The sequence below is a fragment of the Cherax quadricarinatus genome, chromosome 43 (genome assembly GCF_038502225.1).
Source record: "Cherax quadricarinatus isolate ZL_2023a chromosome 43, ASM3850222v1, whole genome shotgun sequence".
Classification (NCBI taxonomy): domain Eukaryota; kingdom Metazoa; phylum Arthropoda; class Malacostraca; order Decapoda; family Parastacidae; genus Cherax; species Cherax quadricarinatus.
In genome coordinates, this window is record NC_091334.1 from 12,313,291 (window position 1) to 12,340,439 (window position 27,149).

Consider the following 27,149-nt stretch of genomic DNA (forward strand, 5'->3'; position numbering starts at 1 on the left):
CGAAAAGCCTCGGTCAGATGACCAAAAGCTCCAGTAATGGGGTCATCATATGACTAACATCTGCGTCAGGGAACCCGTTTCCTGGTGAATCTTACCCAACCTCAACTTCTCCCGATGTCAAATTAAATGCCACAGAGGCTATTAAAATTTCTAGGTTAAGATTTTTCAGTTTTACTCAGTTAAGTTATTAAACAATGTAGTTGGTGATGGACATGTATTGTACATATTCTCTTATAAGCCTGGTATTTTCCTATGATAATTTAATACAAGACACTGTGACTTTGGAAAACATCTCAGTTTGATGGTGTTTGGTTTAATATCTTTATTGTGCATCCCATACACATGTTGGCGGTAGTCAAAATATTACAGAGGTACATAATGGGTCCAGGGACTGGGCTTTGGTGATGAAGACGAAAAACTACATATCCTCCAGTTCCTCCTTGATGTTGGAGAACGTTTTAGGCTTGGTGGTGAAGTTTAAAGACTACATATCCTCCAGTTCCTCCTTGGTGTTGGAGAACGTTTTAGGCTTGGTGGTGAAGACTAAAGACTACATATCCTCCAGTTCCTCCTTGATGTTGGAGTATGTTTTAGGCTTAGAGGCGGTAGACTCTCCCTCATCGGCATTCATAAGACTGAGGCGTTTATTACCGTCCCTGTCTTTGTGGGTCTCCAGTACCGTCCCCTTCTTACTCTTCTTGTACTGTAGCAGGAATAACAACAATGAGTTTAATAAAGTATAAACAGTATGCTATTGTAATGTTGATTTAATATTTTATTTGCAGAGTTAAAAAATTATTAGAAAGAAAAAGCCACATAGCAGGCTGACATATAACACATACAGACATTTTGTATCTATTATAACGAGTAAGTCAAATGAGTATGCCTAAGAGCAACAGCCCCTGTACACCTGGACGGGTGTATAACTCAGTATGTGTTTATCTTGGACAACTTCTATCTTACTTTAATCCCTATATCAGGGATTAAAATATCCTTGACTGGTGAACATGCGACATGCTGCTTTAAACCTTTTGTATAGTATACAGACTTTAAACCCAGTTAATCAATGAAGCAAGTAACTATACAGACATGCAGTATTCAGTCTAGGCTAAGAAATATACACTAAACAGACACCTAATAATTAGTCTAGGCATGTCTGAAATAGATCAACTGTATCACGTATTTATGGATAACACCAGATATTTAAAAACAGGAGTGATACTACCTTTGACCCGATTGGGTTGGATAATAGGTATTGTTATACCGAGGCTATTTAGATACACATTCACGATTCAACACATTTATTGAAGAAACTTTTCGCCATGAGTAGGTTCTTCATTAGGATTGAAACCACTCGTCGCGAAACATTTCCTCAATAAATGGCTGGAGATTAGGGCTGAAGGAGCCACTCGTGACGAAACATTTCCCCAATAAATGTCTTGAACAAAGCATGCTTGTATCCTTATTTATTCACTGTCCCCACATATTTGAGGGTTATATTAACTCGTGTATATTACCATATACTTGCCACCAGAAGCACCGATACCGACCTTGTACTTCTCCATGGGGTCGATATCCTCTTCCATGATGCCCAGCTCCATCAACATCCAGCGAGTCTTTACTATCAGTTGTTCTTGCATTAGGTTGATGCACATTGACAACAGCGCCATGCCTATACATGAAGTGGGAGTAATAAAACAAAAATTAAATAATATGATAAAGATATTGATATGATTTTAAAAGAAAATATATTTATCTTTTGAAGTAGGATATTTTTATAACTTATTGCTTACAAAAACGGGGTTCGGTATACTTAATGATACCATTATATTAGCTAAAACAGGTCTACTCCTGAGATTCCCATTCCGTTGTTTTCCATTATATTGCTCCTGTTAGTTTAATATGTTTATTATGCACCCCATACCCATCCTGTGGGCGGTAGTCAAAAGATTACAGAGGTACATAATTGGTCCAGGGACTGGACTCCAAAGTTTTGATAGCTGAGCAAGTTACAGAGGTAATGAACTCACAATTTACAAAGGTAATGAACTCACAATTTACAAAGGTAATGAACTCCAGGTAGGTCTGGTCAAAATCATGACAAGTTACAAAGGTATTTACAGATTACAGAGGTACGTAATGGGTCCAGGGACTGGGCCCCAAAGTTTTTATAGCTGAACTAGGTACAAAGGTAATGAGCTCACAAGTTACAAAGGTAATGAATACTGTAAGAATGGTTACTTACGTTTATACATGGCTACAATCATGAACAAATTATAGTGTAATGAGCAATTCACACTTCCACACCCGGTCACAACTGTAGTGAGTTATTGGTGCAAATATTGATTGTTGAGACACACACACACACACACACACACACACACACACACACACACACACACACACACGAAGAAAGATTAAGGGAAATCGGCCTGACACTGGAGGACAGGAGGGTCAGGGGAGACATGATAACGACATATAAAATACTGCGTGGAATAGACAAGGTGGACAAAGACAGGATGTTCCAGGGAGGGGACACAGAAACAAGAGGCCACAATTGGAAGTTGAAGACACAAATGAGTCAGAGAGATAGTAGGAAGTATTTCTTCAGTCATAGAGTTGTAAGGCAGTGCAATAGCCTAGAAAATGACGTAGTGGAGGCAGGAACCATACACAGTTTTAAGACGAGGTTTGATAAAGCTCATGGAGCGGGGAGAGAGAGGGCCCAGTAGCAACCGGTGAAGAGGCGGGGCCAGGAGCTAAGACTCGACCCCTGCAACCACAAATAGGTGAGTACAAATAGGTGAGTACACACACACGCAACCACAAATAGGTGAGTACACACACAGACAGACAGACAGACACACACACACACACACACACACACACACACACACACACACACACACACACACACACACACACACACACACACACACACACACACACAGCTAAGGGGAATGTCCTATGAAGAAAGATTAAGGGAAATCGGCCTGACGACACTGGAGGACAGGAGGGTCAGGGGAGACATGATAACGACATATAAAATACTGTGTGGAATAGACAAGGTGGACAAAGACAGGATGTTCCAGGGAGGGGACACAGAAACAAGAGGCCACAATTGGAAGTTGAAGACACAAATGAGTCAGAGAGATATTAGGAAGTATTTCTTCAGTCATAGAGTTGTAAGGCAGTGGAATAGCCTAGAAAATGACGTAGTGGAGGAACCATACACAGTTTTAAGACGAGGTTTGATAAAGCTCATGGAGCGGGGAGAGAGAGGGCCCAGTAGCAACCGGTGAAGAGGCGGGGCCAGGAGCTAAGACTCGACCCCTGCAACCACAAATAGGTGAGTACAAATAGGTGAGTACACACACACACACACACACAGACACACACACACTTTAGTTTAATATCTTTATTATGCACCCCATACCCATCCTGTGGGCGGTAGTCAAAAGATTACAATTTGCAACCTGAAGAGCCTCAAGCAACATCATCTCCCCCTCCTGTGGTTGTTGTGCATTATTGATCTCTTGTTTGCTCTTGATTACAACACAGACATATATATATATATATATATATATATATATATATATATATATATATATATATATATATATATATATATATATATATATATATATTCATATAGTCGGACTTGAGTCCTGGAAATGGGAAGTACAATGCCTGCACTTTAAAGGAGGGGTTTGGGATATTGGCAGTTTGGAGGGATATGTTGTGTGTCTTTATATGTGTATGCTTCTGGACTGTTGTATTCTGAGCACCTCTGCAAAAACAGTGAAAATGTGCGAGTGTGGTGAAAGTGTTGAATGATGATGAAAGTATTTTCTTTTTGGGGATTTTCTTTCTTTTTTTTTGGGTCACCCTGCCTCGGTGGGAAACGGCCGACTTGTTGAAAATATATATATATATATATATATATATATATATATATATATATATATATATATATATATATATATATATATATATATATATATATATATATATATATATATATATATATAGTTTTATACTGTGCGGCATTGTAATTTTTTTACCACCCTCCACTATTCCTTCTACATGCACTGAGGTAGAGGAAGCTCTCTCGGATCGTGCAGTAACAGAAATGCATCTAATTATTATTATTATTATTACTCCTGCTGTCACTTTAAAAATATAGGAGTGGCAGTTTCTCTAATCTATTAGAAAATCAAAAATTTCTTTTAAGGGCAGCATTCAACAAGTGACATACATATATTAGTACCATTAGATACATCACAGTGTGAATGTATATTTTACCCAATACCGTACTTGAATATTTCCAGCAAGGTTGGATCCTGGAACCTTATGACTGTGAGCCAACTATTAGTCTAATTAATAACATAAAACAGGGATCCTTAATAAGTTAATATGAAGATCAGCATTTACCGGGAAACTGACCTACGAAACATATAAGACAGGTTACAAACATCTTGAAAATAGCAGATAACCCGTCTCCGTCATGGTTACCCGGCACCAGGTCACCGAAGCCGATGGTGGTGAGGGTGATGAAGGTGAAGTAGATGGCTGACATGAAGTCCCATTGCTCCCACCAACAGAAGAGTATCCCGCACATCATGGCGTACACCGTGATCACGAACAGGTTCACAACGATGGGCACATTTACCTAGAGAAAGAGAGAGGGGTAAAGACTGGGTTCGTCCGCAAAACTAGCCTAGTCACGGTAAGTAACGATTGCAACAAACAAAGCAAGTGTTTCCTGACGCGGGTCTTAGTCATATGGTGACGAGCAGCTGGAGCTTTCAGCCATCTGAACGAGGCCTTCCAATGGCTTACTTTTCCACCCCTTTAAAAATTATGGAATTAAGATTCCCGACTTAGAATTTAAAAGTTGCCTAGTCAGCATCGGCTCTACGTACTATATAACCTTATTGTTTTTATAATGTGTAACCCCCCCTTAAATCAGGGATAATCACAGATAGCACTACAGACCACTACCCTACCTTCCTCCTGACAAACATTAGTAAACCACAACTTGAATACAACAAAGTCTCATTTAGACTTCATGACGAGGCCTCAATAAGGAAGTTCACAGCTGACCTAGAGACTGTTGACTGGCCTGCAGAATTCTCCAAGGCCAATGGTATTGATGACTGGACAGACATTTTTCTTAACAAATTACTTAGACTATACAACAAACATTGTCCTATAAAAACGAAACAGATCACAAACAAACGGCTTGGTTGCCCATGGCTAACCAGCACCATTCTGAAATCCATTGACAAGAAACACCAATATGAAAAGCAATATAGACAGGGCTTAATACACAAAGATATTCTTAAACACTATTCATCAGTTCTCACCAAAGTAATAAAGAAAGCCAAACAACTATACTACTCCAGTAGATTCACAGACACTAGAGGAGATATAAAAAAGACCTGGAAAACACTCTCTCAGATTCTAGGGACCCACAAACTGAAAAAAACAAGAATATTGTCCTAACTAAACCTAATGAAACACCACTACATCCCATTGACACAGCTAACAAGATAAACAACTTCTTCTCAACCATAGGATCTAATCTCGCCAATAAAATCCCACATACCAATGCCCATGCCGGGGACTACCTAGATGGGAATTTCCCAAATTCCTTCTATCTTGCACCAACTGAGCCCACGGAAGCCACCGAGATAATAAAGTCACTTAAAAATAACTCAGGGAATCTGTCTCATGTCCCACCATTACTGTACAAGCGAGTGGCCCATGTCCTTTCGCATGCTATTTCATTACTTTTTAACAAGTCACTAGAAACTAGCACCTTCCCGAAACTACTCAAGATGGCAAGGGTTACACCAATACACAAAGGTGGTGACCTTACAGACTTAAACAACTATAGGCCAATATCAAACTTACCATTGCTATCCAAAATCTTTGAGAAACTCGTGCACAGGAGACTATATTCATTTATAACGGCACAAAACATACTCAACCCCTGCCAATTTGGATTCAGGAAAAATAAAAGCGCTAATGATGCAATCATAAAAATGCTAGATCTGCTTTACACTGCATTGGAAAATAAGGAATATCCACTAGGAATTTTTATTGACCTAAGAAAAGCTTTTGACAGAGTAGACCACGACATCCTACTCCACAAACTTGACCATTACGGTATAAGAGGCCATGCGCTTGATTATTTCAAATCTTACCTTACTAATAGGTATCAGTATGTCACCATTAAAGACACAGCATCAACAACACGGTCACTTGATACTGGAGTTCCGCAGGGAAGTGTCCTTGGTCCCCTGCTCTTCCTCATATACATCAATGATCTTCCAAACGTATCCCAACACCTGAAACCCATTCTCTTTGCTGACGACATGACTTATGTCATCTCTCACCCTAATCTTGCCACCCTCAACACCATTGTTAACGAGGAGCTGATCAAAATATCGACTTGGATGACATCCAATAAACTTACGCTTAACACTGACAAAACCTACTATATTATGTTTGGTAGCAGAGCAGGAGATGCACAAATTAACATTAAGATCGACAACACTCTAATTACCAGACATAATGAGGGCAAATTCCTAGGCCTATACCTTGACAACAACCTGAATTTCAGCACCCATATCCAACACATAACCAAAAAAGTATCCAAAACGGTTGGGATCCTCTCCAAGATACGATACTACGTGCCGCCGCAAAATGCCCTTCTCACACTATACCACTCACTTATTTATCCATACCTCACCTATGCTATTTGTGCTTGGGGATCAACTGCAGCAACACACCTAAAGCCAATAATAACCCAACAAAAAGCTGCAGTAAGAATAATCACTAAATCCCATCCCTGGCAACACCCCCCCCCCACTCTTCATAGATCTAAACTTACTCCCTGTTCAGTACATCCACGCTTACTACTGTGCAATCTACATCTACAGGACCTTAAACTCCAATATCAACCTTGACCTAAAACGCTTTCTTGATAGTTGTGACAGAACCCACAGGCATAACACCAGACACAAACATCTCTACGACTTTCCCCTGTCCGACTAAACCTTTACAAAAATTCAATGTATGTCAAAGGCCCTAAAATCTGGAACACCCTACCTGAGAACTCTAGAACTGCAGACACATTCATCACCTTCAAAACTACCATTAGAAAACATCTTATCTCCTTGATACACCCCATCAACTAACTACACGAATACCACCTGGTGGTTCACACTTACACTCACTCACCCATTTGACCATAAACAGAAATATTAATCTCAATCTTAAAATAATGAATCCTGTGATACTCCAATACTGAAACTATGTACTGTGCCAAAACAAAAGCATTCACATTGCTAAACTCACAAACTAGTATTTAGTCACTTAGCCATAATACCAACTTACCTCATAATTTGTAATATTTTAAAATTAAGAATAAAACTAAGTCTGCCCGAAATGCCTAGCCATGCTAGGTGTTCTAGTGGTACACTCTGTAATCATTATTTAACTACATGTAAACCACACAATAACCAAATTCTGTAAACTCAGCATTGTAATCCTTATAGAGAATAAACTTTGAATTTGAATTTGAATTTGAATTTGAAGACGCCATTGTAAGTAGTTTAAGATTTTTATTATGCCCCCATACCTATCCTGTGAACGGTAATCAAAAGATTACAGAGGTACATAATGGGTCCAGGGACTGGGTCGCAAAGTTTTCGTGGTTAAACAAGTTAGTGGTAATAAACTATTTACATGATCAGGCGCTGATCCACCAGGAGGCCTGGTCACAGACCGGGCCGCGGGGGCGTTGACCCCCGAAACTCTCTCCAGGTAAACTCCAGGTAAACATGTTTATTTCTGGTTACAGTCGTAGTGAGTTATTTATCCAGACATTAATTCAGTCACAAAAGTATTACAGTGTGGTTCATATGGAGTTCTGAATTATTTATATTGCTTCTTATTTTAACAAGGTATGATTGAATTTAATTAAACAAGTTTAAACAGTTGTGAGTTATTTACAATAGGCAGAGTCAGGGTATTTCTTCCAGAATGATTGGTACAAAAACCACTGGATAAAATTCTTTGATATTTCTTGAAAATCTGTGAGTTGTCACTAAATCCATTCTAGCACATAATGTCGCAAGATGAAACAGTAGTCCATCTGGCAGAGTTTACACTTAATTATGTCTACATCTGCTGGTGATATAACTTCCCCGAGATACTTGTAGCCCAGCTGGAGCCAGCTGGGCTATATATTAAGGTATGTTTGGATTCGAGGCGGAGCTTTGGTTTTGATTTAAGAAGTTCCTTTGTTTCAGGGAAAAAATTAAGTTAAAGTGGTGTGGGATGAGGTTATTTAACACAGCAGGAAAGTGTCGCTGTTTTGTCTCACTTGACATAAATCATGTATCTATTTAGGTTAATGAAAAATCCTGCTTATGTAAAGTTAATTCGACAGGTTGCATTTTTATTATCTTGTTGATCTGAACATAAACACAAAATTAACTTTTATTATTATTATCAGTTGTAGTGGTAGTAGTAGGGGAAGTGCTAAACCCGTAGGGATCACACTGCGCATGGGAACTGGGAGATACTAAGGTTCGACACATGGTTATATTTTGTATCAGACCATCACTGTTGGTGAAGATGAGGTCCAGTGTATTCTCCAGTCTTGTTGGCTCTATTATTTGCTGGTTTAAGGTGAATTTGGCGCAAAGCTTTAATAGCTGATGTGTGTGTGAATTTTCATCTGAGCTGCTTCCTGGGGTTATCTCTGCTGAAATGTTATTTGCTACACTCCTCCATTTTAGGTGACTTAAATTGAAATCCCCCCCAAGAGCAAGATGTTTGGGGCAAGAGCCGGAAGATTTTCCAGACAGTGGTCAATTTTCAAAAGCTATTCCTGGAATTGTTGGGAAGTTGCATCCGGAGGCTTGTATACCACCACAATGACAGGTTTTCGATCTTTACTGCCAAAACTTCAACTACATCATTTGAAGTATTTAGTAGTTCCGTACAGGCCACCCCTTCCCCGCCTTTTTTTTGTTTTTTTGCCTGTTCACTCTCCCATCTGTATAGGTTATAACCTGGGATCCATATTTCATTGTCAAAGTGATCCTTTATGTAGGTCCCCGTGAAAGCTGCGAACATTGTGTTTGACTGCGAGCAGTCCACTGATGAAATGTATTTTGTTGTTCGCTGATGACTGTAGACCTTGTATATTTGCAAAGATAAATGTCATATTGATGGTATGCGGGGTGCTTTGTTTGCTGGCGCTAATATCTGTTGTTTTGGAGTGGAGACCACTGACTGCCTCCGCTCCAGAAGCGATATGAATTGGTGTATGATTCCTGCCATTTCTTGGCAGCTTTTTTTTTTTCCTTCCTGGCACTAGAGAAACCTCCATCTCTGGTTTGCTTCCCATGGTCTGAGTGATCTGTACCTTCTTGACCCCTTTAGATGGCGTGCCTGACAATATATACTGTAGCACTCTCTTTCCTACATTGAAGAGCGACGCATTTCAGGGTGCAAGAAATTACAAGAAGAAGAATTGATTTCTTCTGCTGTCATGTGGGTACGGAATTTTCCGGGATGGTCAGAGTTGCACATTCCACCTGTTTTTCCAGATATTCCATGCCTGCAGACACCCAAGGCATAGAATTTTCATAGGTTAAATTTCTGTTTGCCATGATTTTTCTTGGCAGCGTTCCCTACTGATGCATTGTTTTCTGACACCCACTATCTACAGCACCGATGGTAGTGCTATTTTGCAACTCTGGAATTCGCATACCTTTATCCATACCTGTTTCTCTAGCACCAGGACCCCTGCCTCCCTCCATTGCACTGGCTTTCATTTCTGTATTCTTACAGGTACTGTTTTCTAAGAATGCTGTTTTGATGTTTGTCTTTTAGTATGGATGTAATTTTTTCCCATAAAATAGTTATTTAAATTCAGTGAATATATACCGAGACCTACAGTAGATGCTTTATTCTATTTATACTCTGAATATTCTCTCAGGTTTAATTAATACCTGGAGTTTACCTGGAGAGAGTTCCGGGGGTCAACGCCCCCGCGGCCCGGTCTGTGACCAGGCCTCCTGGTGGATTAGAGCCTGATCAACCAGGCTGTTGCTGCTGGCTGCACGCAAACCAACGTACGAGCCACAGCCCGGCTGATCAGGAACTGACTTTAGGTGCTTGTCCAGTGCCAGCTTGAAGACTGCCAGGGGTCTGTTGGTAATCCCCCTTATGTATGCTGGGAGGCAGTTGAACAGTCTCGGGCCCCTGACACTTATTGTATGGTCTCTTAACGTGCTAGTGACACCCCTGCTTTTCATTGGGAGGATGTTGCATCGTCTGCCAAGTCTTTTGCTTTCGTAGTGAGTGATTTTCGTGTGCAAGTTCGGTACTAGTCCCTCTGGGATTTTCCAGGTGTATATAATATACGAAAGAATTTATAGTAATCCACGACAAGTTAGAAACCAGGGATTTTTTTTTTTTGACAATTCAAGAGATTTCGTAGTTTTTTCAAAAGTGTACGTATCTTAAATTTAGGTTCTAAAAAATATGACGCAACCAAAAAGTGCCCCAAGGGGCGCCGACCCCAAATAAATTTTTCAGTATTAGTATCAAAATAACTTTAATATGAAGTGCTATTTTGTGCAATCCCCCCCAGAAAAAACATACTCCCTGGAACGCAGGCGAGAAAAAACACATGATAATATACACTTGGAAAATCCTAAGGTACTAGTCCCAAATTTGCACACGAAAATCACTCCCTACGAAAGCAAAAGATTCGGTAGGAGATGCAACATCCCCCAAATAAAAAGCAGGGGCGTCACGAGTACACTAAAAGACAACACAATAAGTGTCAGGGGCCCAAGACTGTTCAACTGCCTCCCAGCATACATAAGGGGGATTACCAATAGACCCCTGACTGTCTTCAAAAAGGCGCTGGACAGGCACCTAAATTCAGTACCTAACCAGCCGGGCTGTGGTTCGTACGTCGGTTTGCCTGGAGTTTACCTGGAGAGGGTTTCGGGAGTCAACGCCCCCGCGGCTCGGTCTGAGACCAGGCCTCATGGTGGATCAGGGCCTGATCAACCAGGCTGTTACTGCTGGCCGCACGCAAGCTGACGTACGAACTACAGCCCAGTTGGCCTGTGGCCAATAGTAACAGCCTTGGTTTATCAAGCCCTGATCCACCACGAGGCCTGGTCACAGACCGGGCCGCGGGGGCGTTGACCCCTGAAACCCTCTCCAGGTATACCATTCTGTCATGCAGACCCCTCAAGGGAGGTTCCTTGACGCTGGTGAGGGGCTCTTGATCTAGGGAATTGGATCTGTGCTCCAGTTCCCTGAATTAAGCCTGAATACCTTCCATACCCCGCCCCCACAGGTACTGTATAATCCTACGGGTTTAGCTCTCCCCATTATTATAAATTATCTGTCATGCAGAAGGAGGCACATGTCTATTGTACATTTATCATAATACGCAATAAGTGTCCGGGGCCCAAGACTGTTCAACAGCCTCCCACCAGCAATAAGGGGCATTACGGGAAGACCTCTGGTTGTCTTCAAGAGGGAGCTGAACAGATACCTAAAGGCGGTGCCGGATCAGCTGGGCTGTGGTTCGTACATTGGATTGCGTGCGGCCAGCAGTAACAGCCTCGTTGATCAGGCCCTGATCCACCGGGAGGCCTGGTCGTGGACCGGGCCGCAGTGGCGTTGATTCCCGGATTGCCCTCCAGGTAATAAGCAGACTCTTGGATATCACTACCGCCCGGCTGTGGCTGAGTTACAAATATGTATCTCTGGGAAGTTAACACCATTACCAGGTGCTAGACTAAACTAAACTGTCACACCTTACCTCGTTATGTGCTGCACTGCGTTAAAATTAAAGAATTCAGAGACAACTCACTCAGAAATATTCAAGAAATGTAAGAGTATTTTATCCACAGTGGTATATTACAAACCATTCTGGAAAAATACCGAGACTTTACTCACTGTATACAACGCATATGTTGCTAAAATAGTATATAAGGTAATTATTTTTTTGTATTTTTTTGCGATCTAATTCACGTCTGCATAAAATAACTCATGAGGACTGTAACCAGATGTAAATATGTAAATAATTCATTATCACTAAGTTGTTTTGCTATCAAAACTTTGCGGCCCGCTCCCTGGACCCATTATGTGCCTCTGTAATATTTTGACTACCGTGAACACCATGGGTATAATAAACATCTTGAAATAACTAACAAGGGGCGCCCCTTCCAATTAAATATTTTGAAATCAGTACAAGTTTTTGAAATCAGTATAAAAAGACCTTTAAAATGATTCTTCCCTCAACATACTGCAACCGAAAAATTACTCCAAGGGGGTGCCGCCCCCCTAATCAAAATTTCTGGGTTTTCGTATAACCTAGACTTGTTCTTGTGTACTAGGAGGTATGTGGCAAAGTTTGGTTACACTGGCTTTCACTGGGACCGAGCTATAGAAAATACATAATATATATATATTCTATAACTGAGGCGCTAAAACTATGTGGGTCATTAAGCACAGGAAACGGTGGACACTCGACCCTCCGACTTCTAAACGTGGCAGAAATACACTACTTATAAGAGATGTTATTGTAGCTCCTTCCATTGTTGATGTAGCACCTACCTTCTGTGTAGGCATGTATGACTCGTAACCAACGTCATCATTCCACAAAAATCCTTTCTGTGGTGTCTTCTTCTTGAGCTCAGAAAATTTTCGTTTCACTCGACACCAGCGGCAACACATCCGGCTGTGGGATAGTAACTGTGGTTAGTGACTGTGGGGAAGTGGCTGTGGTCAGTGACTATGAAGTAGCTATGGTGACGTGGCTGTGGGGAAGAGGCTAGGGGGGGGGAAATATGGGGAAGGTTGTGTAGTAACTAACTATAAGGAAGTGATTGCCAGGAAAGTGGCTTTGAGGTAGCGGCTCTCATTAGTGGCTGTTAGCGGTTGTGATTAGTGGCTGTGATTAGTGGCTGTGGTTAGTGGCTGTGGTTAGTGGCTGTGATTAGTGGCTGTTAGAGGCTGTGATTAGTGGCTGTGGTTAGCGGCTATGAATAGTAGCTGTGGTTAGTGGCTGTAGAACAACGGATTTCCCTCATCCTTTTTGTTTGATGGAAGTAGTGTGGTCAGAGGATGTGAAGAACTTGGCAATGAGCCTTCTGCTTTACTATCCTGGCCTACGTCTACATAAAACTAGTAATAGTCAAACAATAGTTCAATTATCTCAGCAGGTAGCGTTGACACAGATCGTAAAGATTTCTGTTATCTCTCCTTCAAATATATTCAAGGTACGTTGTCTGTGTCTGTCTCTACTCACCTGTATATATACCTGCAGGCATCAGCGAGACATTCACCAACGTTAGCCAGGGCCACTAGGAGCATCGGGATGCCCACCACGCTGTACAAGATGGTTACCAAGCGTCCCATGAAGGTCTTGGGAACAACGTTCCCATATCCTGCCACAAAACTTTTTTTCATTTCTATAGATTCGAATAAAATATTATAAAATATTTTTTTTCCTGGAAGAGCTACAAGTTCATGACGGATTCAACAAAATCAGCAGATCCACTGAGTTAGTAGATATGTAGTTAAAAAGCCCATATGTACACCTGTTAACCCTTTTGGGGCCTAGTTTCTAGGTATTTTGTGTATCCATATGCTCTTGCGCTACCCTCCACAGGATGAATATTGGGTGCACAATAAACTAGCCACTTCGGTGGCAAAATCTAAAAATCTAGTTTAGCTGTGCCGCCAGAGCAGCTAGTTTATTACGCACCACTAGATGTTATTTCCTCCTGGCTTCGGTTAGCCTTTGGGAGTTTGTACAACTAGATGACGGAAAAGTAAAGCTTAATTTTTATCAGAAGGGCTTACACCTTGCGTCATTATGTACTACTTGTGTGCGAAAAACGACAGGAATTTAGAGAAAGCTCACTTTTAAGTGCTGACAAACATACTTCTCTTAAAACCAATCCAAAGTGGTCAGGCCACTTGGATGAAAACCAGTAGACTCACTTTTATTATTAAAAAGATTTTCTATATGTTTGGGAACAAAGCTAAAAATGTGAATATAATGACTCATTATATGATTAAGGAAAATTCTTAGGATTACACCTTGACATCAATTTAAAACTGAAGACTTATATCCAGAACATATCCAAGAAGGTATTCAAAACAGTGGGCATCCTTTCTAAGATGGGGTAATACGTGCCTCAAACATTACTTACTCTGTACTACTCCCTAATCTATCCTTAATCAACTATGGTATTTGTACCTGGGGAGTTATCACAGCAAATCACATAAGGACAATAGCAACTAGAGAAAGTTGCTGTTTGAACATCACTCAAGAAGATTCCGAAGGTTCATTATCTACCAACTGCTCCAAAACTATTGTTACAAGAACACTTCCTTACCCTAATGTGATTCATGATTACAATATATTGCGTCAGTTATTATTATTACAATAAATCAGAAACGCTAAACCCACTAGGGTCACACAGCGCTGTATATTGCGTCAAATACATCTTTGAAACCTGCCCGTTGAGAATACGTACTCTTATGTTAAGTATTCCTCATCCTGTATCTCTTATCTCCACCATTCTTCTACTTCCATTAATTATACGGTGTTACAATCCCTCCAGTCTGATACAGCTGGTGTAACAATCAAAAGCTTTTGCATAGTATGATCAGTGTGCTTAACTTCAAGAGTTATAACAAGTATTATTACTAAAATTGTCATTGTATTTAAATTTATCTCCATTTATATTTTAAGATAAAAGAGATAATTATTACCTTAAATAATCATTGTACTTGACTTTCTTGATCCCACATAACTTCGCTTAATTTTCATGAGTATTTATCTATCTATAGCTAGTTTAGGGTATGTTTAATCTTAAGTCTGCTCGAAATGAACTGCAAAACTACGGGTTTTCCCATGTATAATAGAACAATATATGATGTAATCCTATGTAAAGCCATGGAATATAAGCTTTATTTTATCTTCTTTAACCCACAAGTTCTTACTCTGCTCTGTCTTACCCCAGTTCATCTCTCCACTCTTACTATCCTCTTTATGCTCGGTTAAAAAAAAAAATAGATTAAAACACACTTCTAGATACTTCACAGGAGGTGTTTTTCTCTCAGCGAATGTAAGCTGAAAGCTTGCTTTAATCCTTGTTTTAGGGATTAAAATATTCTTGTTTGGTGGTGAAAATGTTACATGTAGCCTTAATGAGCCTAGTGTAGCCTGTAGGATTTAAGCTTCATTAACCAACCTAAAAGAGACTTCATTCACACTGCCATATGAACAACTTATTCAACAGAGTCCCTTTACCCAGTTCCCTGAACTAGTCTCTAACATTAAGTACATGTCACTATAATGTTCACATAACACTGAATTCATTAACTGTATAACCAACGCATTCCCATTTTTGCTAAATCCGTTATTTTTGTAAACGTTCATTACTACTGTAAGTTGCTTGGCTAACGATGTTAGGACCTTCCCTCTTACTCTCCCCTTCCTTCACCATCCCTTCACCACTCACCAATGGAAGCAATTGTGGTGATGGTGAAGAAAATAGCCTTGGGGTATGTCCAGACGTAGTCCCACGTATAGATATACCCGTCATACCTGACGCTAGGGTCAGACGCCTTCTGCACCACGAACTGCTGTAGCACATTCAGGTTGCTCATCACCTGCAGGAGACACCGAAGTGTTTCAGATGAGTGGAGTTCATGATTCACAGATACTATATATACGATAAAAAGGGTATGTTTATGCATGGGTTACTATATGTTTAGGTATGTACTTATTATGTATATACATGGTACTTTGTTGGCATAGCTCGTTTCGTGTGTGTGTGTGTGTGTGTGTGTGTGTGTGTGTGTGTGTGTGTGTACACGCGTACATCAGAAGGTAATGTGCGTACCTGATATATACATACACATGCACTATCACATGCTACCCACCATGGAGGAGTACTGTGTCTTGGTGAGGTTCTGCGTGTTCTGGTACCATAACAGTGAGATGATATATTCCAGGGAGTCCTCGGCATCCTGCGCCACCAGGATCTTCAACTGACGAAGTCTTTGCTCGTTGCCGCTCTCTATCACGATAAATAGGTACGCCCCTGTGGGACACAACAATATTATTACAGCCACGATAAAGCCCCAAACCCGCTGCTTCATTTGCCAAACCCTTTGGCGAATGGGAAGTAATCATGTACGATGCAAGGAAGGAGAAGATAGTTCGTTTCTCAGAACAAGAGTCCTTCACCGGCATTAAGGAAATCCCGTGAAGGGATGAGATACATGAACATTCCAGTAGTCGTATACAAATGTTTTAACACAAGTACACCCGCAGTGTGTTGGTACTCTATAGACGAAAACTGGGAACAAAACCTAGCTGTTTCCCTTATCAAATATGTGAGTGCGAGTTGACATGGAATGTTTGAACATGAAATACTTGATAATACTGTCAAACATTCCATAACCTTGGGTCACCACTATGTGGTGATTATGTTCTTTAGATGGTTCATGGGTCATACCTGGGGTAGGCCAGCCGATGCTTAACTATTTAAGAGGTCATCATGTGACTAAGACCCGTGTCAGGAAACATCCTGATTCCTGGTCCACAAACCACCGCCACCATGACCAAAAGCAGGTCATCATATGACTAAGTCCTCCATCAAGACGAATTTTCCTCTTTCTCCTGACAAGCAATACCACAACCACAACCGGTAGAGTTGTTCTTTCGGGGGTAGAGTCTCAGCTCCTGGCCTAACTTAATCTATAATTAACTGACGTTGTTGTTCCTTATCCTTTATGCTTTGTCATATCTTATTTTAAAACTGTAAGGAGTTTGCTTCCATTACCTCGTCGTACACCTCCACTTGTTTAACAGTCCTTACAATGAAGAAGCATATCCCACAGTCCCTCAGGTGCGTTTGGGTGCTTAACTCGCACTTATCCCCCACTGTTAATGTCTCATGTTAAAAGTCTCTTCCTTCCCGTCTCGTCACTGGTTCTAAGTATCAATTAGGCCATGAATATAACCTCTCCGAGTCTCTGCTCTTCTTTTGACATGAGGTTCCGTTCACTGATTCTTTCCTCATAGTTAATTTTCTTCAGTTTCTGGAACAGTCCGGTTGTAATTGTTTGGAATTTATGGAGCTCTGATACGTCAGTGTTGAAGCTGTGTCATTATTACTATTACTCTTACTACTACTACTACTACTACTACTACTACTACTACTACTACTACTACTACTACAAAAGAAATGTCCTCATTGGGGTCAATATGCTCAGGCTAGCCCATCCAAACTCTTGCAAAGAAGCCCTTCACAATTTCCTCAGCACTAATAAACACTCCTCCAGATGGATCGTAAAAACTGGGACTGATCTCCGCATCAACCAGATACATGATATATCTCAGTAAGCAACAGCGGCACTCCCGCTCCATGGGGTATTATCTCATTCCAAATCACTATCCCTCCCTTTCCCCAGAAAAAAAAAACAACTTAAATCCCACCCTTTTAAAGCTTCGCCTTGAAGCCGAGAAAGATGCTTACTGATGACTGTCACACAATACACTCTCTCAAATTATTTATGTTGATGGTACTGTTCACCAATCCACTGTGGCAACTGACAGTTCTGCTGTTTTACAGAGTGATGGCACTCAGAGGAATTGGAGCACGCATCAATAACTGGGCCTCAACCCTTCTATACTCCTTGCACTAAAATCCATGTATGTATCTAAGGTTGACACTTTAATTGTAACTGATTCTCTATCATTCATGAATGCTCTTAACTCATTAGGTATAAACTGTGGCATGCTTGTGTCAGAAGCCAGACACAGGTATGGTAGAATTCTATACAGGGAAATCGAAGTGCACATTATGTGGACTCCATCTCATACTGGTCTTCAGATACATGATAGAACTGATGAACTGGCTAAGTTATATGCTTTCAAAGAGGGAGTAGATTACAATTTTTGGCTGTCAGTTAACAGTTTGAGAACAATAATATGAAAAGAGCTCAACTGGACTTTACTGACCTTAGAATGAGGGTGACTGACACCACTCAGTCCATCTTTCATCATTCTATCATGCAGGAGGAGCCACATGTCTATGGTGCATCCAACAAAAAAAGCAGACTAGGATGTCACTACCGCCCGAAATGTAAACTTTGCCATTTGAACTACTGTCACACCTTGCGTCAATATATGCTGGAGTGCGATAAAATTGAATTCAGAGACAACTCACGCAGAAATATTCAAGAAATGGCAAAGTATTTCATCCACAGTGGTATAATGCAAACCATTCTGGAAAAATACCCTGACTATGCTCACTGTAAATAAAGCATTACCAATATGTGTGTGTGTGTGTGTGTGTGTGTGTACTCATATTTGTAGTCGCCTATTGGTGGTTGCAGGGGTAGATACATAGCTCCTGGCCCTGCCTCTTCACTGATCGCTACTAGGTCCTCTCTCTCTCTCTCTGCTCCATGAGCCTTATCATACCTTGTCTTAAAACTATGTATGGTTCCTGCCTCCACTACATCACTTGCCAGACTATTCCAATTCCTGATAACTCTATGACTAAAGAAATACTAACATCTCTGACTCATCTGAGTCTTCAACTTCCAATTCTGACCCCTTGTTTCTGTGTCCCATTCTCGAACATGCTGTTTCTGTCCACCTTACCTATTCCTCTCAGTATATTTGTATGTCGTTATCATGTCTCCCCTAACCCTCCTGTCCTCCAGTGTCCGGCGATTTCCCTTAATCTTTCTTTATATGACATTCCCCTTAGCTCTGGAACTAGCCTTGTTGCAAACCTTTGCACTTTCTCTAATTTCTTGACGTGCTTGACCAGGTGTGGGTTCCAAACTGGTGCTGCATACTCCAGTATGGGCCTGACGTACACGGTGTACAGAGTCTTGAACTATTTCTTACTGAACGCTATTCTCAGGTTTGTCAGGCGCCCATATGCTGCAGCAGTTATCTGGTTGATGTGTGCTTCAGGAGATGTGCTCGGTATTATACTCATCCCTAGATCTTTTTCCTTGAGTGAGGTTTGCAGTCTTTGGCCACCTAGCCTATACTCTGTCTGCGGTCTTCTTTGCCCTTCCCCAATCTTCATGACTTTGCATTTGGCAGGGTTAAATTCGAGGAGCCAGTTGCCGGACCACACGTCCAGCCTGTGCAGGTCTCTCTGTAGTCTTGCCTGATCCTCATCTTGAGTCAATTCTCGTCATTAACTTCACATCATCTGCGAACAGGGACACTTCTGAGTCTATCCCTTCCATTATGTCATTCACATACACCAAAAATAGCACTGGTCCTAGGACTGACCCCTGTGGAACCCCGCTCGTCATAGGCGCCCACTGTGATACCTCATCACGTACCATGACTCGTTGTTGCCTCCCTGTCAGGTATTCTCTGATCCATTGCAGTGCCCTTCCTGTTATACGCGGAACTGTGTCGAAGACCTTCTTACAGTCCAAAAAAATGCAATCTACCCACCCCTCTCTCTCGTGTCTTACTTCCGTTACCTTGTCATAAAACTCCAGGATTTGCCTTCCATGAATCCATGCTGGTTGTCGTTTATAAGCTGGTTCCATTCTAGGTGCTCCACCATTCTCCTCCTGGTAATCTTCTCCATGACTTTGCATACTGTACACGTCAGTGACACTGGTCTATAGTTTAGCGCCTCGTTTCTGTCTCCTTTCTTAAAAATGAGGACTACATTTGCCATCTTCCATACCTCAGGTAGCTGCCCAGTTTCAATGGATGTGTTGAAAATTGGGGCTGTTAGTGGCACACACACAGCATCTCAGCTCCCTCTCTAAGGACCCACAGAGATGTTGTCTGGTCCCACTTCCTTTGAGGTATCAAGGTCACCTAGCTTCTTCATCTCCTCCTCGGTTGTATTTCGTCCAACATTTGTTGGTATATTCATTGTTGTACTCCTCTGTTCTGTCTTCCTAGAGTCCTTTCTGTGTGTGTGTGTGTGTGTGTGTGTGTGTGTGTGTGTGTGTGTGTGTGTGTGTGTGTGTGTGTGTGTGTGTGTGTGTGTGTGTGTGTGTGTGTGTGTTAGTTACCATTTTGTCCTAGTGTGTGTGTGTGTGTGTGTGTGTGTGTGTGTGTGTGTGTGTGTGTGTGTGTGTGTGTGTGTGTGTGTGTGTGTGTATGTGTGTGTGACCAAATTAATGTCTGTATAAATAACTCATTACGACTGACTGGATATAAACACAGTTCATTACCACTAACTTATTAGGCTATCAAAACTTTGCGGCCCAGGCCCTGGACCCATTATGACTCACGAAATCGTAATGACACGACTGCAAACATTATGACCTCTGTAATCCTTTGACTACCGCCCACAGGATGGGTATGAGGGGTCATAATAAAGATGGTAAACTACTACTACCACTACTATTACTGCAACTATTACTACTACCATTACTTCTAATATGCGATGTTTGTATTTTTATATTACACTTCATGTTATGAAATAGTTTATTAACTACTGCTGCTACTATTACTGATGCTGCTGCAACTACGAATACTACCACGACTACTTCTATTATTACCACCACTACTACTACTACTGCTGCTATCACTATTACTACTACCACCTCTACCTCAGTTGAGTTACTTACCTATTTTAAGTTTTAAGGTTTAAAAGATATTACAAGGACCCCAATGGAAATAAGTCACCTTGTCTGATTTTTGGGGGGACTATCTTAAAGTAATTTACAATATGTATGATTATTGTGCTTATATGTACCTGTGCCTAAATAAACCTACTTACCTCTATAACTGCCGCCATTACAATTACCATTATACTCACCGAAGACGGAATACAAGGTGACCATCAGGAAGAGTATGAAGTTAGTCAGGAGGACCTTGGCAAAGTTGCGGCAGCGAGCCTTGTTGCCGGGACCTTGGAAGTTGCTCGTCATGTGTCTCAACTCTGACGTCACATTGTTAACTCATTAGCAACTGCTCTTTTACAGAGTTATAGTAACTGTGAACCTCGTGTAATGTGGTGAAAATAACTTTACGGTGGTGGTGGTGATGGTAGGTGGTGCTTAGGAGTGTGGTGGTGGTGTTAGTAGTGTTGGTGGTGGTGTTAGTAGTGATGGTGTTGGTAGTGTTGGTGGAGGTGTTAGTAGTGATGGTGTTGGTAGTGATGGTGGTGGTGTTAGTAGCGATGGTGTTGGTAGTGTTGGTGGAGGTGTTAGTAGTGATGGTGGTGGTGTTAGTAGTGATGGTGTTGGTAGTGATGGTGGTGTTAATAGTGATGGTGTTGGTAGTGATGGTGGTGTTAGTAGTGATGGTGGTGTTAGTAGTGATGGTGTTGGTAGTGATGGTGTTGGTAGTGATGGTGGAGGTGTTAGTAGTGATGGTGTTGGTAGTGATGGTGGTGGTGTTAGTAGTGATGGTGTTGGTAGTGATGGTGGAGGTGTTAGTAGTGATGGTGTTGGTAGTGATGGTGGTGGTGTTAGTAGTGATGGTGTTGGTAGTGATGGAGGTGTTAGTAGTGGTGGTGGAGGTGTTAGTAGTAATGGTGTTGGTACTGATGGTGGAGGTGTTAGTAGTGATGCTGGAGGTGTTAATAGTAATGGTGGAGGTGTTAGTAGTGATGGTGTTGGTGTTAGTAGTGATGGTGGTGGTGTTAGCAGGGATGACTGTGTAGTAGTGATGCTGGTGGTTCACGTATATGTAATAATATTTAGGGTAAAAAATGATCAGCTGTTGATATATTGAGTTAATCTTATGCATATTATATTATATAAATATTTTTAATTGTACGGTTACGTTGCGCTTTTAATACTGCTCAGAAAACACTTCGAAAGCTACAGAATTATGTATGTGTATGTATGCATATATATATATATATATATATATATATATATATATATATATATATATATATATATATATATATATATATATATATATATATATATATATATACCAGTTTTTTAGATCATTAGGTTATTTTTATGCAGGATGCCATTAATTAAGAGGACAAAGAAAAATGTTGAAAATATTATTCATTGTTTAGTAAGTAAATTATGATACATACCTTAGGAAATTTTTTTTTACAATTAAAACATAAAGCAAACATATACATAAGCCTATTTATCAGAGTGTTTGGTCTGGTCAAGTGAACAACAATTTGTTGGGGTTCAAAAGTAAATTAGGTACCACATAGTGAGCCAAATAATTTTATAATTTACAGAGAAAATAGTTTGAAGTCCAAATATAAGAGGTTGTAATATAAAGAAACACGTGGAAGCTAGCCTATTGTGGTACATTTTGTCAACAACGTGTGTAGGATAAATTTTGTAATTAAAAAAGTGTATACGCCAATAATATGTTTAGATAATAAGGTGAAGGTTTTTGTAAGGTAAATCTGTGGATATGGTATTTACAGAAAATAGGTAAGGTAAAGATGAAGTTTTGCCTGTTAGGAAGGCAGAAGTTAAAGGTAAATGGCAGACCTACTGACTCCTGTAAATATCTAGGTTTTAAGAACACATGCCCAATGTGCCTCTCCGACCCATCACGTTCAGCATTGGAAGTACTACACATAATATCTCACAATATCTGTCCTCGCCCCTTAGCCCTATCTCATCCCCCACATACTTCAAACATTCAGGACACTTGTCATACTTTTCCGACATCAACATAAACATGGCCTCACGTGAGGTTACCTCCCACTTCGCGAACGTCTCACTTACACCACCAATATAGAGAATTAACAGTGACATCAATCTCTCACACACAAGGGTTTTATTGAACTGTTTGATCTTTATGTCAATTTTAACTGATTTAAATATGAAGACAGCTGTTTCCAACAATGCTTTCGTTTAACAATGGGGAATCCTCTCAGCGCCGTATTGGTAAACTCCTACAACATGCAGAATTTAGAAACTGAAAACTTCCGGTCCGTCGTCCCTAATACCATGACATGATTACAGTACGTGGATGACTTACTGGTACTGTACTTCAGGCGTTTCAACATACACAGATTTCTGGATCAGATCAAACCAGTGGTGCCCACCATGAAGATGAAGTGATGGGCAGTTCCCCTTCCTGGATGTCTTTCTCTGCTGCTCTCAGGACAGCGACCATCTCACCTTCAGAGTACACAGACAACCTACCAACAAGGAGGATCTGATACGCTACTACTACCCATATCATGATACTCGCGCAAAACAGAGTAGTGATAAGTTTTTTGCAGACTGCTTTTCAGTTGTATTTTCCTAGACGAGAAAAAATTTATCAAACCAGCCTTCTTCGTACAAGAGTACAGACGGAAAGCAAAGCTTAGTGAGCACCACCAAGAAGAATAGGTCCTCCCAAGAAGCAATTTAGCCAGCAATGAAACGAGCACTGACTATAGTAATATCCACAGTTGCACCGTGGCTTCCACGTTCATCAAAGAACTCGGAAGAAAGCCGTTCACATTTACTAACCTAGCACCGGTACAAATGTAGGTGTAACAGACGATTTTAGTAACGAGTGCGTGATCCACAGCTATGTACACAGACCATTAAATAGCTTAGATTAAAGTGCAAATAATCACCCCCGAACCAAATCTCTACAGATGCCATTGTTTGGAAGCTTCTCTTATTGGTATATAAAAAAATAGGCACACAAAAATGGATGTTATAGTATCGCCGCCACACATGATTATCATCAGCTGTGACTCGACCCCTACAACCATATATAGGTGAGTGAAGCAATGTTCTACCCACCACCCACCACCCACCATGGAAGTTCGCTGGAAACCCACTATACTTCACTTACATTCAGGGGTTTCCCGATTATCTAAGTTTGTGGTTTCATACCATTTTTTGTTGTTACGGCCAGTGACCCGTCCCAGTTGAGCTTTCTCGTCTTAGTCACACCCCTTTTAGTCTTCTTGGTATTATAATATACCCTCTAAGCCTTACTGTTTCCAGCTGAGATATTTGTGAACGTGTGTGTGTGTGTTTTGTGAGTTTTTATGTGTTAAATAACTTTTAACTCTTCTATGTCAGTGACACTGAAAGTTGAACGTAAAGTCAGTCTTAGTGAAGTGTTATTCACACCCATTAACTAGCAATGAACTATTATTAATAGATGTAAGAAAGACGCTAGCTATGACTAGCGTTTAAACGGAAGTAAGATTGTCTTTAGATAAGCCAAGAGTTGCAACAGAGGCATAATTGTAGGTGAATGTTGTGTCTTACTGGCTGGCGGCATGATGGCGGTGCTGTCTTGGTGGTTACTACTGACAACCTGTAACATTAAAACATGTCTTATTTAATGCTGAGAATTATTTAATTCGCGCTCGTGATGACCAAATCAATATATGTGTATCTCTCCTTCAGAAGTTAGTTTGCACATTTATGCTGCGGTCATTTAAGAAATAAGCATTTGAATTTGAGAATTTGGTTCAATGCTGCAAACTGCGTCAAAGCAAGAATATTGACATATATATATATCGTTAAAAAAAGATTATATTATATATCAAAAGACCGATAATTTATGGAGGCGAAACATTAGTTTATTTGAGTGTAGTAATGACTGGAAAAAGACTGACTATAGAAATAGTTCGAGAATTTTATGATGCAAACAATAAGATTCGCCCGCAACTAACATTAACATATCTAGGCGTTTCTCTACTAAGGTTGCTGTATAGCCCTTGTGGCTTAGCGCTTCTTTTTGATTATAATAATAATCTACTAAGGTTATGAGCGATGAATGTTAAAGGCACCTGAATTTTCTGCCAGTACCAATATCTGACACTTTGCCTGTTTTGAGGAGGTTAACTATTTGTAATTACCTATCTATAGTTACTGGAACAGAGCTAAACCGGTGGTATACAGTCATTAGTATTTATTCTATCACAATTTTTTGAGGAGGGTGGTTACCCTTGATGCCGCGTCTTGATAAACTCTCCATTTAAAAGCAAATGGGTAAATGATAGATTTTAAGTTGTACAATTTGAACGGCAGGCGATGCAACATCCTCCCAATGAAGAGCAGGGGCGTCATGAGTACGCTAAGAGACAACACAATAAGTGTCAGGAGCCCAAGACTGTTCAACTGCCTCCCAGATTACATAAGGGGGGATTACCGATACACCCCTGACTGTCTTCAAGATGAAGCTGGACAAACACCTAAACTAAACCTGACTAGCCGGGCTGTGTGGTTCGTACGTCAGTCTACGAGTAGCCAGCAATAAGAGCCTGGTTGATCAGGCCCTGATCCACCGCGAGGCCTAGTTACGGATCGGGCCACGGGGAGTTTACCTGGAGAGAGTTCCGGGGGTCAACGCCCCCGCGGCCCGGTCTGTGACCAGGCCTCCTGGTGGATCAGAGCCTGATCAACCAGGCTGTTACTGTTGGCTGCACGCAAACCAACGTACGAGCCACAGCCCGGCTGGTCAGGAACCGACTTTAGGTGCTTGTCCAGTGCCAGCTTGAAGACTGCCAGGGGTCTGTTGGTAATCCCCCTTATGTATGCTGGGAGGCAGTTAAACAGTCTCGGGCCCCTGACACTTATTGTATGGTCTCTTAACGTGCTAGTGACACCCCTGCTTTTCATTGGGAGGATGTTGCATCGTCTGCCGAGTCTTTTGCTTTCGTAGTGAGTGATTTTCGTGTGCAAGTTCGGTACTAGTCCCTCTAGGATTTTCCAGGTGTATATAATCATGTATCTCTCCCGCCTGTGTTCCAGGGAATACAGGTTTAGGAACCTCAAGCGCTCCCAGTAATTGAGGTGTTTTATCTCCGTTATGCGCGCCGTGAAGGTTCTCTGTACATTTTCTAGGTCAGCAATTTCACCTGCCTTGAAAGGTGCTGTTAGTGTGCAGCAATATTCCAGCCTAGATAGAACAAGGGGGCGTTAACCCCCCAAAACGCCTTTCAGGTATTGGTTCAAATTAAATTTAAGCATTTCTTTATCAATTTACTCATTGAGTTTATTGTGAACAATATATATGGGCATTCCATTTTTTTTATATAAAAATTTACTTCTACAAGTCTGCAAACGAGAGCAAAATATACCGAAATAGTCATCACTCACGCTAGTCTTTGAGGATTGTTATTTATTAATGAGGAATATCTGTCGACAAATTAGACAACTGATTTATATAATGCTTAAACAACTGATTTATATAATGCTTAATTAGAGTTCTAAGATATTTATCTACTTTTTTGCTTATTTATATTATTGGTTTATTTAATTAAGGGGAGATAAAAATAACAAATGATTGATTTAAAAGTGAAACGAAAGGATTTTGATGTTTATGTTTTTACGTGACGTAGCTTCATGACGTCCCATGTATGGAGGAACTTGGGACAGTAAGTGTGAAGCAGTAAAAAATGTAGGTTTATCTGGTTAGTGGGTACTGAATGAGATATTGTTAATAAAAGCAATAATGGGGATCTAGAATGGGTGAATATCACCCATAAAGCAGTAATAGTGGTTTAACAAATGGTGAATATTACATAAGAAGTGGTAATGGGGATGTACAATTAGTGCCCCTCCTTAAAGCAGTAATGTGGAATTAGAATAGATAAGTATTGCCCTTAAAGCAGCAACTGGGGCCTAAAATGGGCAGTTATCACCAGTAAAATAACACTTGGGATTTAAAAATGGTAAATACCACTTCGACTGACCTAGGAACAACAGGTGAAGCAACTGAACACCACAACCAACCTATCACTACCAGGGCGAGTTAACTACACCAACACACATATGTGTACCTGTTCTCACTATGGTAACCTGGTGTCTACACTAGTCACTGCTACCTCTGTGTCAAACAAAATATACCTCTTATATCAGTACAAGGGAAGTTGCTCTTGGATTACATAGTCATACCTTACAAGAACTTTTTTTTTAATGTATGGCAGATTTGTAGATGGAATATTAGCTATATATATAGCTTTGTATGAGGTAAGAAAATATGGTATTGTAGAAAAATGGCATCAATGGCGTTACTTGACAACCATAAAACAATTTGAAGTGGTGATACAGTAACTAAAACTTAAAAAAAAAAAGTAAGGTTGAGCTTCGAATATGGTACAAATATA

At 40.7% G+C, this 27,149-nt stretch overlaps 1 protein-coding gene across 2 annotated transcripts; it reads right to left on the minus strand.

Moving 5' to 3' along the window:
* Positions 1–404: 404 nt before the first annotated feature.
* Positions 405–26,790, minus strand: LOC128694268 (TWiK family of potassium channels protein 7-like). 2 transcript variants are annotated; one of them, XM_070093578.1, is made up of 10 exons: positions 26,736–26,790; positions 24,301–24,349; positions 20,904–21,026; positions 16,018–16,178; positions 15,594–15,744; positions 13,367–13,505; positions 12,673–12,796; positions 4,447–4,672; positions 1,551–1,672; positions 405–703 (listed from the first exon to the last, which is right to left on the minus strand). In XM_070093578.1, the coding sequence occupies exons 2-10, from the start codon at positions 24,311–24,313 to the stop codon at positions 551–553; spliced, it is 1,212 nt and encodes a 403-aa protein (XP_069949679.1). In that variant the 5' UTR covers positions 24,314–24,349; positions 26,736–26,790; the 3' UTR covers positions 405–550. The 2 variants fall into 2 exon arrangements, with proteins under 2 accessions (XP_069949679.1, XP_053640284.2); XM_053784309.2 differs by lacking the exons at positions 24,301–24,349; positions 26,736–26,790 and adding an exon at positions 23,060–23,224.
* Positions 26,791–27,149: the final 359 nt, after the last annotated feature.